We start from the raw sequence: 14,996 nt of genomic DNA on the forward strand, positions 1-14,996 counted from the left end.
GGGAGATTCAGTTAGATAAATATAAAATATTCAGGTAGTGATTTACAATTATCCATGGCTTATAGGCCATATGTCAGTCCATTCCAAGCCAAAGTGAGTTTCATGGTTCAGTTAATGTATCTCAACTTTGTCCATGTAGCCAACATGGAAAAAATATATGATCACATCACTGCAGAATGTCTTTTCATAGAATATTCTGCAAGACTCCTATAATTTAACTTGTAAAACTGAAATTAATTTAGCTTAACTATTTTATCTTAAGAAGCCACATTATTTGTAGAGGAATAGTTATGAAATAAACAATAATTGAATCAATGTGCTTAACTTGACCATAACAAACATTCTGTCCTAGATGTTTTAATACGTTGGTTATATCTACATATGTTTTCTTCAGTATATTTTAAGTATATTTTAAATTTTAAGTATATTTTCTAACTTTGTTATTAGTTATGGAGTATATAAGTTCTATTTTAGGAATAAAACAGGAAGTGATATTATAATACATTTTTACTAAATTTAAGGATATTGTGCTCTTCTAAACTCTTGAGGAGGTGGTAAGGTAATTTCTTATCCTAAATTATGGGAAGGAGATATTAGACTTGATCATTTTTTTAATTGGGTATATTAATACTCAGTACCATTGCTGAATTAATGAATGTCTAAATATATGCCAGGCAGCATATAAGCAATCACCACAGATGACTACGTTATTTAATGACCTAACAGCAATGAATAAATTTTAATTATATCTGTAGATACAGTGTTAAGTACTGTTCATGCCACATAGGTCTAATTTATTATATATATTGAATGAATGAATATGTGAGGGATATGTAACTAATTTTACTCTTCATTTATAAATATCATATAAGTTTTTTGAGCTCATGTCAATATTTGGTGAGCCTAAGTAAAAAATATATCTGTAGAGAGAGATTTAATGTATTTATCAGTAATATTCTTGTTCTTCTGTGATATTATTTTCTAATATTATAATTAGCTTTATTGCTTTTAGTAATTTAAATATATTCTGATCAGCCAACAATTTCAAATTCTTAAGTAGGATCCTTCTCCTTTTTCTGTTTGCAAACATTCAAGAGGTGTTGCCAAATTGTAGAGTTCACAGTTTAAAATCTATTTTAATTGTATCAGTTTTTTAACCCCATAACTATTTTTGATACTGAGCAGATATTTTAAATGTGAAGATAAGTATGCTATCATAGTTGAATTTTAGTATAAATGTTATTTGACATATTTTGAGTTTTTTTTTTTTGGTTGTTTTTTTTTGCATGTTGTGTTTTTCTTAATAAACGTATCTTTTAAAATAGACCAAACTATCTTATGGGGACCTAATTTTGAAAAATCTGAAGGACAAATCTGACTTAGCTTATGTCCTCTGGTAATTCACATATGACAAAACTATGGTAAAAATCCTGTTCATAGTGATTTTCTGTCATTTTTAATAAAACACAATTGGATAAATTCAATAACTCTTTGAAGGTTAATTATATCTTGAACACTATAGACAGCAACAGTCTGTGCACTTTTATTTTCATTGATATATATATAGGTATATATATATAGGTATATATATATACCTATATATATATATATTTAAAATGATATATGCATTTTAATTCTAATGGGGAGAGTTATAATATTCTAAATTACAAAAATAGTATTTTCTACATTACTTTGATTTTTAATTTTCTTGGTGTCCATGCTCCTGGAGGGTTGACTTTGAATTGTAAAAATAAATCACTTAGTTATCCCATGGGTGATACATCTTGAAGAGTAAAATATTTTGGAAATGTTAAAAGTAATTTAAGTAACAATTAAAAAATGTGAAAAACATCGTAAATTGTCAGTTTAACCAATTTTGTAATTTTGAGAACTTGAAAAAAAGTTCTTAATCAGAATATGCATCACCCTTTCACAATTTAAAAAATAAAGGCCTCTATTCATTTGAATCATGATGGCATGCTTTTTTCTGGTTCGATTTGAAAACTGTATTTTAATACATGTCATTAACATCCTTGTATTTGAAGTAATAAATATAAGACCTAGAGTGTTGGTAGTTTCTGAAAAACTACTAAGAAACTACCAAAGTAGCGAGTGTAGATGTAATACATATTTTTTACTTTCCTGGACTGAATATTTAAATAATTCAGGTTAACCAGCTTTTAGTAAGTTCCTGCTATGTCATTTAGACCCTGAGTACACAAATGTACTATTTACACCAATAAATACTGATGACTATGTACTCAGTACAAGAGCCTATGCTACTATATTCTCGTATGATGAAAATCAAATGAACAGATTCCATTTTCCAGAATGTGTATAGGTATGAGTTGGGAACAGATAAGAATTCATACACATAAGATTATGACAAAAATTCTGCTGTCTGCCATAAGGGAGTCGCTAAATAAATGGTTCAAAGTTCTAAAGGATGTGGAAGAAAAAAATATGTTATCATGGCGATCAACACAAGAAACGTGGAAAAGGTAGCACTTAAAATGAGCTGGGAAACATGGATTAGAATCGAAATTACTACAAATAGTTTCCTTCCCTCCAAAGGATTACCAGAATAGTCTTATGAAACATGTCAAAGTAGTATGCATATTTTTTCTGCTACTCCTTGCCCAACTTAAATGGACTTGCATAGTATTTTCCAAATACTCTTTAGGCAATGTACAAACAAGGATCATGTGAAACAATTTTGCTCCAGAAGCTTCTTTTATTTTGAATGAAATGTATCAAGTTGGAATTTAGAGAAATTTTACTACTTACTTAAATAATTATTTGTTAAATCTTGTCATAATTAAAATGCAAAAAATCAATTTTGTTTCTTTGGATTATTACTTGTTTACTTCTTGTCTTCTCAAATATGTTGTAACTTCAGTGTGTGGAGTACAACTGTTATATTCTCACCACAGTGCAAACCTACCTTGCCACAGTGCTTTACTGAAAAAATGGACTCAAAATATAATAATCATGATACCAATAGTGTCTTCCAAATGCATTCATGTTGAATCCAGTCTTTATTGTGGACTTTGTGGACTGCAAGCTTTTTTTTTTTTTCCTCCTGACTTACACTTCCTGTCTTTTGACCTGGAATGCTTTTCCTACAATATTCAGAGAATGATAGAGGAGCTCCTTAAGAGCAGAAAATTGTAAGTAGGTTAGTGCGGGTGGAGATAGGGAGCGTTGCAGGGGACCACATTTGAAGGATTTCTTAAATATTTTGTGGAAACTTGTAGGCTATGCTAGCTATCATTTTGCAGTAAAATTAACTGTAATTTCCCAAAAGAGGGCTTGATCAAATGTTGTAGAGAAGTAAGTATGGCAATGACAGACATGACTGCAGTCTTAACAAAAGCGGTTTTAATTGAGTAGTTTCAGTGGAGTGGAATGTGTCAGTGTGTGATTTAAAATGAGGAACTAAAGATGCATGTGTAGAAAATAATTTAAGAAGCTATGTTCTGAAAGGGAACAAAACTGTTTGGTAGTTACAGGGAGAATTGGGATCAAGTGAGATTGATAAAAAATTGAGATTGATAGTTGTGTTGTTGTTATTTTATTTTGTTTCACTTTGTTTTCATTCCAAAGTTCTTGAAAATTGTATTGGGCTTATGTAAATGATTAGGTTTGGAGAAAGAGGAGAAAGAGAGAGGGGGAGAGAGAGAGAATGACATTAAAATGAATAGTAGACACTTGAAAAATTACTCTTAGAAAAATTACTCTCAGAGAGTGGAGATGGGTTCCTAATTCAAATAAAGATATTTAAGGTAGAGAGCGTGGGTACAAGTCTGTATAGGTTTGGAGATTTAAAGGTAGGAAAATTAGAAAGTTCCTCTCTGATGATTTCTGTTTCCTCAGCATATTAAGGTACCAACTAGGAGTCACAAAGGAACAGAGATTATAATAAATTAGAAGGAAGAGGAGAAGCTACATGCCATGTTTCCCCCAAAATAAGACCTAGCCGGCCCGTCAGCTCTAATGTGTCTTTTGAAGCAAAAATTAATATAAGACCCGGTCTTATTTTAATATAATATAATACTGGGTCTTATAATATAATATAATATAATACAATACAATATAATATAATACCAGAAATATAATAAATATAATATAATATAATATAATATAATATAATATAATATAATATAATATAATATAATACCAGGTCTTATATAAGACCACGTCTTATATTAATTTTCGCTCCAAAAGATGCATTAGAGCTAATAGTCTGTCTAGGTCTTATTTTTGGGGAAACACAGTAATACTCATGTTGATGCTGGGAACTGAAATTAACTAGGAAAATAATACTAAGATTGTCTAGTAGCATTACATGTCCCATTTGGATTTGAGGCCATGCTTTGAAGCCAATGAATAATTATGGTTTTGTGATATTTTTCTTGGACTATATTGAGCCCACAGTTTTCCTCTCTATACCTCTGTTTGGATTTCTTCAGCTACTTCAAATTAAATAAAAATTTAAACGTAATCATTATCTTCCCCCAAATACATTTCATATCTAGTGTTTTCTATCTGAGAAAATAGCACCGGTATTTCCTGTTTAAGCCTGTAATTTGAGCCAAATACCTTACAGTCATTCTTAGGATTTCCCACTCACTCATCTGACCCATTAAATATATTATGGAAACTTGTTGATTTCACCTCACGCTTATCTGCTGAATTCCCCTTCTTTTTCTCTCACCATTGGAACCACTCTTGTCATGCAACAGACTGTTTCTGGACCAATTCAACTGAAACAAAAGGGCCAATGACCTCCATCCATGCTCCTTTCCAATTGCTTACCCATGCTACTGTGAAATGATCTCTTTAACACCGTTTTGATCTTATTATTTCCTTGCTTATAACCTCTCTTCAATCATAAATTAAAGCCCCAAATAATAAAAGCTAGGTGTTTGTGACCTGGTGTCCTCTTTCTTGTTTGACTTTATCGCTACCACTCTATTCCTATTACCTTCCCTGATCAACTCTTTAGTTTTCCCCATCTCCCTATTTGTTCTCCATCTCTTTTCATCCTTCAAAAGGATTTTTCCCTCTAAGGGACTGCAGTACTCCTATTCAAACTGGATAATATTCCTGACCTACATCTCAGCAAAGATTCAGCTTCCTTAGGAAAGTCTTCTTTACATTCCAGCCTAAATTAGGTGTTGATGTTCACTCTCATAGCTCTTTTTCTTTCCTAGCATACTCATATTTCTAATTATTTATGAAATACCTTTAAGACACATAAAGGCAGAGACATATCTATCTTGTGTACCTCTGTAACCAAGTACCAAGCAAAATTTCTGGCCCACCACGCTTGCTGAAAGCAATTTGTTGAACTACTGAATAGGAAAACACATTTATCAAGTTTTTACTTCATTTGTATTATTTCCTACTTCCAAAATTCCCATAGAGGGTTGAACAGCAGTTTTATATAGGGTATCATATAAAATTTTTGTTAAAAGGCACTCATTAAAAAGAAAAGAAATGACTTTTGTTTCATGAATGATAAAAGAATTTCAAATATGCAGAATGTGTGGATTGGCACTTCATGTCTTTGAAAACAAATAATGTTTAAAGTGGGAATAAAAAGATAAAAGAAGAAAATCGGATAATTTAACTAAGAATGGTACTAGCTGCTACAGCAATCCTATTATAAGAAAAATAATATTTTAAATCTTCTCCTAATCATTTAACTACAAGAATGTCCCTAATACTATCAAGAAGCTCTTCTTATCTTTCAAATACCTTCCCATTCTCTGAATTTATAAGAGCATTAAGGCTTTACTATAGCTATAATTAGATCTAGTGAAAAAAGTACCTTCTCAGTTTTGTCAATTCCTGATTATTCTGGTGATGGCAAAAAGACTTAGCATGGATTACTAAAACTTCAGATAATTTATGTCACATGAAACCTAGCCCCAATTCATTATGTCTCAAAAATTTTTATTGAAATACAAGTTTACCTTTGACTTTTAGCAAATGTTAATTGAATCATGAATAAATGTTTACACACACACACACACACACACACACACACACACACACACGGTGCCAAAAAAATGTATATATGTTTTAGAAAGAAAAAAAACTATATTAAAAGTGTACTAATATCTATCGATAACAAAAGATTAGTACAAGTCGTGTGTATACATTCTTTTGGCAGCCCCCCATATGCTGTGTGTGTGTGTGTGTGTGTGTGTACACACCACATACATATACATACACGGTGGTGCCAAAAATATATATGCAAGTGAATACTCGGTCAACGTTACTCCAGCAGTAGTTCGCCAAGATCAGAAGTATCTGGATGCTGATGGTAACCACTTTGAGCACATCTTGTAGTTGCAGAAGTCAAACGTGATTTGTAGTCATCTTTTGTTATCAGTATAGATATTGAGTATTACAATTTTAATACAGTTTTCCTTTCTTAAAATGCGTATACATTTTTTTGGCATCCTCTGTGTGTATACACACACACACATACACACACACACACGGAGAGAGAGAGATAATTTTTAAAATAGAAATAATATAGATGGTTGATTAGCTTTATGTAAATAAGCCCCAAAAGTAATCAAACCATCAGTTTGGTGTCTGTCAATCTTCAGTTGGCCCATACTAGGCAATTGGAATATTGAAGTTTGACTTTATTAGCCACTGAGGAGAAAGAAAAATATAAATCTCTAGAGAATGCACAGAATAAAAAAAATATTTACTTAATTAGCACTTGTTTACCTGACTACCAACTTAGAAATGTTTACAAAAATATCAGAGAACATTTTCTTTATTCTTAATACTTCAGTTACAATTTTCATGCCATGCTATTCATTCATTCATGCATTACATAACAATTTATAAACACCTAATGGGGTCAAACACTGTGATAAACATTGTTAATGCAAAATTAAATGAAACACACTTTTCACCCTTAAAGATCATTATGATTTGTGTAAGTATGACTGATATTAGAATAAATGCATATTGAATCAATGAAAAATTCTAAAATGGAGTAAAATCTAAAATAAATGCCTAAAATCCAACTCCTCCTGAAATTACAATATAATGTGGATGATACACCAGCTCATTCATGCATCCTCCCTAATCTAAGATAATTTATAAAGCCTTTAGCAACTATTAATTTATTAATTAATTAATTCGTTCATTTAATAACAAAAATTTGAGCGCCTACTTTGTACCATACAATTCTATGAGCATAATGGAAAATGTGCATTTCTTTAATGTAAGATGTATTAATAGAGGAAATGAAAATTATAGTCAAAGCACTGTTTCAGTTTTAAATACAAATAAGTACCTTTCATAATATAATTTCTCATAAGCTCTTGTAGCATAAAAATAATTCAAAATATGTAACATTTCAAACATGTTTAATTTAAATATTTAAAATAAATATTTGATTATCTGAATGAATAGCCTGGTATTTATGATTCAGAAGCTTATAAAAATTGAAATTAATGCAAAGATTGTATTATGTGTAATCTGTGTATACTAGTCAAAATAATGACACTATTCACAAAACAAACACTGCATCTGTTCCAGGGAAAAGCTTAGTCTCTTATTTCTTTTGACAGTGTGCAGACCTGGGTTCTTCAAAGCCTCACCTCACAGCCAGAGCTGCAGCAAATGTCCACCTCACAGTTATACCCATGAGGAAGCTTCAACCTCTTGTGTCTGTGAAAAGGATTATTTCAGGAGGGAGTCTGATCCACCCACAATGGCATGCACAAGTAAGGAAACCCATGGATATTTGGTGATGCTAACTTTCACCAGTTTGAAGAAAGAGCATGGAGGTGCCTGTTCCATTCTATTACCATTTCCCCTAAAACAGGCATAATGGTTTAATCTTCTAATATAGTTTTTCACCACATTTCAATCTTCTCGAGTAAGCATTGAAACATTTGAGGCTCTTTTATCACTCACTCTGAGAAGCATCCATTTTCCCTAATTTCAAATTCAACATCTGAAACACAGGCATAGAACTTCTCCTTTAATTTTCTATTTTCTATTAGTATTCACAGTAGCCAAACATGACTCATATCAATCCATTTCCCTGTTCATGGTAAGTTTTCTTCTTCTTCCTCCAACCCAGCTTTCTGATCACATAAAAGTGCAGTTAATGGGACTTTCACCTTCTTGTTCTAACTTGCCCCACTAAGCTTCAAAGGCCAATGGGAAGGTCATTTATAAAAGAAGATAGTAAACACTACACGAACATGGAGAACTGGGGGTTGGCAAATCAGATTTGAGTCAAATATAAAACCAATATTTTAGCTAAGATTTTCAAGCAGTTGTCATGTTTCTTATGAGTGAATGTCCTTATCTATTATTACGTACATGATCAAATAATCGTGTAATTAGGGTGATGAATATTAAACACCTAATTCCAACATTTCTAGTAGATGCATTAACCTCCATTAATGCTTTTGGTGATTTTGTTTTTTTAGTGAGCCTCATATTTCTGGGAAGGAAACAAATCTATGTATTTGTTTGATGACAAAACTTTCCACATCCATGGTCCCTATAGCAAATCAAATAAAAACAGAAAATGAGAGAAAAGTGGATCCTCTTACCGCATAACATTAAATTTTCATGACCTGCCTTGTTTTACTATTTTAGATTCCATTGGTTTGTAGTTGCCCTCAAAGATGATGAAAAAGTTTTTGAAATGCAGTATTCATTAGAATTAAATATAAAGACATACAGTGGCTTTAATCAAATAATTACAAACTGAAATTTTATCTGAATTTTAGTTTCTGAATTTCATAATGTCAGTGGAATATATTTTAATTCTTTAAAGCATTGGCATTGATTAGCTTTATATTGCTAAAGATCATTCTTTTATCACAGGACTGATCATTTTATGAGTTAAGTGATTACTAATTATACAAAGTTCCTTTTCAAATGAGTAAATCACATTATTATATACACTTTTGGGAGAATAAATTTGAATAGAGGCGATACAAACTATGATTGAATGTGGTATATTTTGATTGCAGTGGAGATTATTTCTATTATTCAGAGCAAAAGAATGCCCAAATAGTGCAGGGAAATGTTGGCTAGACAATAGAGTGATAAATTAGGGAGAGAAAACTATGTCTTGCATTACCTTTTAAATTTCATTAATTTTATAATTAATTTTATATATAATTTATTTGAATGGTCGAGCCATCATCTTTCTCTTTGTTAGCATAACTGTGAGTCTCCGTTTCTGTAAATTTATAAAGTCTGGAAATGGGGAGAGCTGGTGTTCTGGTGGCAAAGGCTGCTTAGCACTCGTTTTAGGACCTGAAGCTTCATATATTCTCTGTCTCCAAGTATGTGAATTTCTAACACTGGGTCTCAAAAGAACACTAATTTGTATGCGTTTCTGAAAGAGACTATTGTGACTCATGAGGAAGATCTTTCTAGTATATAATGTGTGAGTGTGGAATGTGGGTGTTCTGTGTTTAGTTGCATTCGTGCTACCACAAATACCACATATCATCCCTTGAACAGATGGCTTGAGTGATATTCAGATGAAAATAAAGAATTTGCTTTCCCTTTGGCTCTTTGGAATTAAATTTATGGTTTCAACTCCATTTACTATATGTACATATGTATACATATGCGTATGTATGTATACACATATATACATATATGTATATTTATGAAGTATATATATATGTGTGTGTGTGTTTGTGTGTGTGTATATATATTTATATGGTTCCTATTTATGTATATACATATATATAATTCCATATATATATGTGTGTGTGTGTATATATATATATATATATATATACACATACATACATATATATAATCTGGAAAACAGAACGAATCTTCTTAAATCAAGGGTACTTCTCCCAGCGCTACTTTGGCTCGTATATAGCATCGATCTGCAGGCAGTGGAATATCATTAGGTGCAAGTTAGTCTGAGCCTCTGCTTCTACTTTAGGGCTTCACTTGAATTTGAGTTTCATTGCGACTTTAAAGGCATATGTGCCCTCACTCAAATATTGAGGGGCTGTTAGCAGTGTCAGGAGAAAAGGAAGTCAGACTTTGCTGCATTTTTGCAGATTTAGAAGAAAGATGTTATATGTAGGCCTATTTCAGTTGGCAGGAAAAAACATAGACATTTGATATCTTTTTGAAATAGACATATTTCAGGTGTATTTTACCTTTTTCTCAGAAGTAAGCCTGTAACCTTTTGATCTGAAATCACATTTTCTCCATAACTTTCCATTGTTAAATAAGCTAAAAGTTGTAGTAAAACAAAACACTTGTATTTCCATCTTCAAATTGTTTGAACGAACTTAAAAGTGACTGTTCTATATCGAAATGTGTGAGTTTGTACGTAAGGAAAAATTCACAGGGTTCAACCATAAATATGGCCAAGGTGGGGATTATTTTGTCAAAAATGGCAACTCTTAGGTTATGGGGTCCTTTAAGTTTAAATGACATTTTGTAAATACTAGGCACCTTTCCTATCACTTTTAAATTTAGTCCTTAATAGTCAAGGATTAATACATTTTATATGGAATTAATATTAGTTAAAATTAATATTAATATCTATATCTAGAACAAATATTAATATTAATATAGCTAAGTTAATCATCCTATATTCGCTTAATTTATGTTTATAAACCATTCAACTATAACCACAGTCTTTTATTTCCTATCAGAAAACCTTTACTAATTAAGTCTAAAACATATATAAATTTATGTTCTCTTTGAGAACGTCTGATAACATAATATTAACAACTAACTGAAGTTTTAACTCTAAGTATCTGAAAATCGACTGTAGGTTTTGACATTATGCAATCAATTTAAAAAAAAAAAAAAACTTCATTTTTTTTAGACCAATTTTAGCTTCACAGCAAAATTCAGAAAAATGATTCGGATTTGCCATATAGCTCCTGTCCCCACATATGCACAGTTTCCCCCATTATCAACATCCCTCACCAGAGTGGTACATTTATTACAATTGATATGTAATCAACTTTAGTTCTCTTTAGTATGCTAATTGTTAGTTTCAGAAATAGTTGAAATAGTATAGAAATGGATATTATTAATTATTTATTTATAAATTCGTTCTGCTGGTCCTTCAAGATCTGAATACTTTCATTCTTCCTATTGTAGTTTTTTGAGTTATTTTTAAAATAAAGTTCAGATTTCCAATTAAGTAAAATTCATAATTTGCAGACAGCCAACATATGAAAACAATATCAGAGTAAAAGAAACTTTATTAAAAAAAAAAAAAAAAAGAAACTTTATTACAGATTGTTATGTTGACCAACTACTTAAATTCTAGTGTTTTCTTGACATATGAGGTATGGTTTCAAATTCTATTGGTGATTTATTAGTAGATACACAATTGATTTTGAGTATGCTAATGCTAAGGTTTTTCTTGTGCAGAATTTGTAGTCAAGAGCTGCATTGAAAAATCCTCTTTTTAGCTGTTCTCATTGCTTAATAATCCTTCATGTTTACTTCCTAAGTTTCAGGGACAACTATCAATTAGGAAGTAATTAGTACAGTCCCAAGGAGGATTTTGTTCCTTGTGTTTGCCAAAGGACTTGCCACTTTTTAAGTATATAATTTTATCTAACATTATTTTGCATATATAGTTTTAATCCATATGTATTTATATATAACCTAAGCAAAATATCTGCTATACTCAACTAGTGTTATAACAATTCCAAGATCAGTAATTTCTGTACAGTATAAACCCCACTATTGTCTCTATAAAACTATAACAAGATTTTTTTAAATATTGTTACAAATGATGAGTCTTTGATTCTCCCTATTAAAAGATTGATTGCAAATCATTTTTTTCCCCCTCCTTTAGACTAGGTACTTGTGTAGTAAATTTTGTCATCTTAATATATATTTTTCTCAATATATTTTTTTTTTTGCAAACCAGGACCCCCCTCACCTCCTCGGAATGCCATCTCAAATGTTAATGAAACTAGTGTCTTTCTGGAATGGATTCCTCCTGCTGACACTGGTGGAAGGAAAGATGTGTCATATTATATTGCATGCAAGAAGTGCAACTCCTATGCAGGTGTGTGTGATGAGTGTGGAGGTCATGTCAGGTACCTCCCCCAGCAAATCGGCCTGAAAAACACCTCTGTCATGATGGTGGACCTGCTCGCTCACACAAACTATACCTTTGAGATTGAGGCAGTGAATGGAGTGTCCAACTTGAGTCCAGGAGCCCGGCAGTATGTGTCTGTAAATGTAACCACAAATCAAGCAGGTAAGTGTGACGTCCAACCAAATCATGTACCTTAGGCCAAGCTCTGTAAGTTCTCTCCAGAGCTGAGGGCTATGTTGTCTGAGATCTGTTGAGAGAATTTCTCACAAACCAGAGCATTAGAACTTGAAGTAGAATATATCTCAACATGCTTTTTTTTTTTTTTTTTTTTTTCAGTTTTAAACAAATAAAGGCTAGGCTTTCTCATCAGACACATTCATGGATGGTGGAAAAAAAAGATATTTTAATTGAATTTTTTCATTAAAAATACATTTCTGGCTCAAATCCATTTGTAGCAAATACTTTTTTATCTCAAAATTACAAGCAGTGCAATCACTATAGCTCAAGTCAATATTTTTTATTGTTTTGTTTACTTTAAGTTTTTTAATTTAGCATGTAATCAGGCAGGTTTTATTTCCTTGTTTGTTAATTTGTTTGTTTGGCACCACAGCTGAATTTTCCTTGCAGACTGAAAAAGTATTTTCTTATAATTTCTGTTATTATTATAACAAGAGTGCATTAAATTAATTTTTAATATATCCATTCATCACAATTAGAATAACTATAAACTATGTACAACCATATGAAAACACATCAATCTTCCATATGAAAATCTTGGGATTATTAGGGAGTAATTATTAGAGAGTAGAGAATACAGTTGTGCTTAAACTAATTTCCCCATATTTCCCCCTCAAATACTCACTTTTATACAAATCAACACAGGAGGCTTCTTTTCTGGTAAAATGAAAACCATACATAAACTATGACTGATTTTATAATTCAACCTATTATGTGGCAATAATTATTCAAAGACTGTAAATATAATGTATAACCTGTTTTTGTCAACAAAGGTATCTGAGGTTGAGAGAGGTAATAAAAGCCAACAAGTTATAATTTCCCTCTCTTCCCTGGTCATAATTCTCATTCAGTCTAAGGATGTAAGCTTGTCACCTTCTTAGTGCCTCAGGTAGACTTTGGTCAGTATGGACATCATTGTCAGCCATACTCAGTGAAATAGGATGTTTCTAACTGAATCTAATCAGACTTAGTTTAAGTTTCTAGGTTGTGGAATGACTGATTTACAAGAGAATGCTGTTGGTAATGAAGTCTTGGCCAAAATAACTTGAATTGTTGGATGTATCAGATAAATCATGTGGTTAGCACTCAAGAGGTAGAAAATGCATGCAGTTGAGTTAATAGTTGCTTCTGATTGATAAAACTGAGGGAAACATTCTAGAGTATTTTAGATTATATGAAGGTATTTGAATAATTCACTAAGAAACATTCTGAACATTCTAGATGTTTTATTCTTTTTAAATGCATGTTCACAGATTTTTTTTTATTCCATTAGAGAAAACATTGCACATACATATACTATATTTCTCAGTAAATCCTTTATATGTTTCTCCATTTGCTCCCCAACCTAAGGTAGAACTAAAAAAAGGTCTAAAGAGCTGTGTAGGAATAGTGAAAATTAAGTTTTTCTTCAGTATAGACTCAGCTACTGACAATACTAATATAAGTCGATTTTTCCATTGCAGCATCTAAATGTCACAAATATTCAGTAAATGGGAACTGCCTTTCCACATCAGAAAAATGCTGGCTCTAAATGTGTGATTTTAGGTTTCTTGTGCAACATCTTTCAACCTTACTTTGCTCTACTGTGAATCTTCCCTTAGTATATTAAAAGCGTATTGAACAATCACTAAGAGTTATTTTCCTTTGGGAGAACATTCTCTAGCTTGCATAACTTTAACTTCTTTGAAAGATAGAAAGGACATTTCTCCGATGAACTAGATGTAGGAAATGAATGTTTAAAATGATGTGCTTAAAAAGTATTTGCTCTAGTTTGTTATTTTTTTAAATTTATTTTTTAGTTTTTTGACTTGCTGGCCAGTTAAAACTGCAAAGTGTGATTTCGAACTACCTATAAATTCCTTAAGTATCAAGAAAGGATAATTTTCATCCATCTGTTATGTAAAACAAACATTTATTCAGAGCAGACATTGTGTTGACTTTTGCTCTTTTCCTATTTTTCAGGCTACACAAACCATAAAATCTTTGCAAACCTACCAAAAAAAAAAAAAAAAAAAAAAGATGTTTTCCCCCAGTATCTGACATTCCAGACCAACTGAAGCTCAATTTCCACAAACATTTAACTTCAAGTAGCTACTACAAAGTCTTAGATTTAATGTTAATATTGTGGGACATCTATCAAAGACTAACATTATAGAAACTAGACCATAGTAGTTTTTAATGACTCAATATTCTTTAAGCATTTAATTGAAGAAAGTTATCTGTATCCTGTGTAGTTTTTATGTAAAACTTCTTTCAGCAGATTTTAACTTTAGTTTCAATCTCCTCTAAGGATGGTTTTTTTGAGGAATGCATTTCCTTAATTGATTTGTTTCAAATTTGTAATTTGTTCTAGCATTTTCTTATTGATGTATATTTTGTAACATCGATGCATGTATGACTGTCTAGATTAAAAATTATATTCAGAAAATACAAGAAGAAAAAATAGTAATTTTTTTCAAGATGAGGATCTTACATTAAGCTAGGAACTGGAATTGATTAGCTAACTGGCTGTTCAGTCTATAAAAGAAATAATGACTTTTCTGCTGATGGTGATTAAATGATTAATTTATGGATGTTTATGCAGTATTTCAAACATTTTCCCAGCCATTATATCATTATGGAGTCTAGCACCTTGCTTTTGGGA

The 14,996-nt window shown here is 31.4% G+C and overlaps 1 protein-coding gene across 13 annotated transcripts in view; it reads left to right on the top strand.

Moving 5' to 3' along the window:
• Positions 1–14,996, top strand: part of EPHA5 (EPH receptor A5) — a 338,986-nt gene that overhangs the window by 157,889 nt on the left and 166,101 nt on the right. For 4 of the 13 annotated variants that reach the window (XM_019748164.2, XM_019748162.2, XM_019748163.2 and 1 more), the window contains exons 4-5: positions 7,608–7,763; positions 11,942–12,277. The exons of 4 other annotated variants lie outside the window; for them this stretch is intronic. In XM_019748164.2, the coding sequence (XP_019603723.1) occupies positions 7,608–7,763; positions 11,942–12,277 (492 nt within the window). The remainder of the gene's footprint in view (positions 1–7,607; positions 7,764–11,941; positions 12,278–14,996) is intronic. 5 more of the 13 variants (XM_019748167.2, XM_074324489.1, XM_019748169.2 and 2 more) reach the window with 2 other exon arrangements.

This window comes from Rhinolophus sinicus, linkage group LG02 (assembly GCF_036562045.2).
Source record: "Rhinolophus sinicus isolate RSC01 linkage group LG02, ASM3656204v1, whole genome shotgun sequence".
NCBI classification, from domain to species: Eukaryota; Metazoa; Chordata; class Mammalia; order Chiroptera; family Rhinolophidae; genus Rhinolophus; species Rhinolophus sinicus.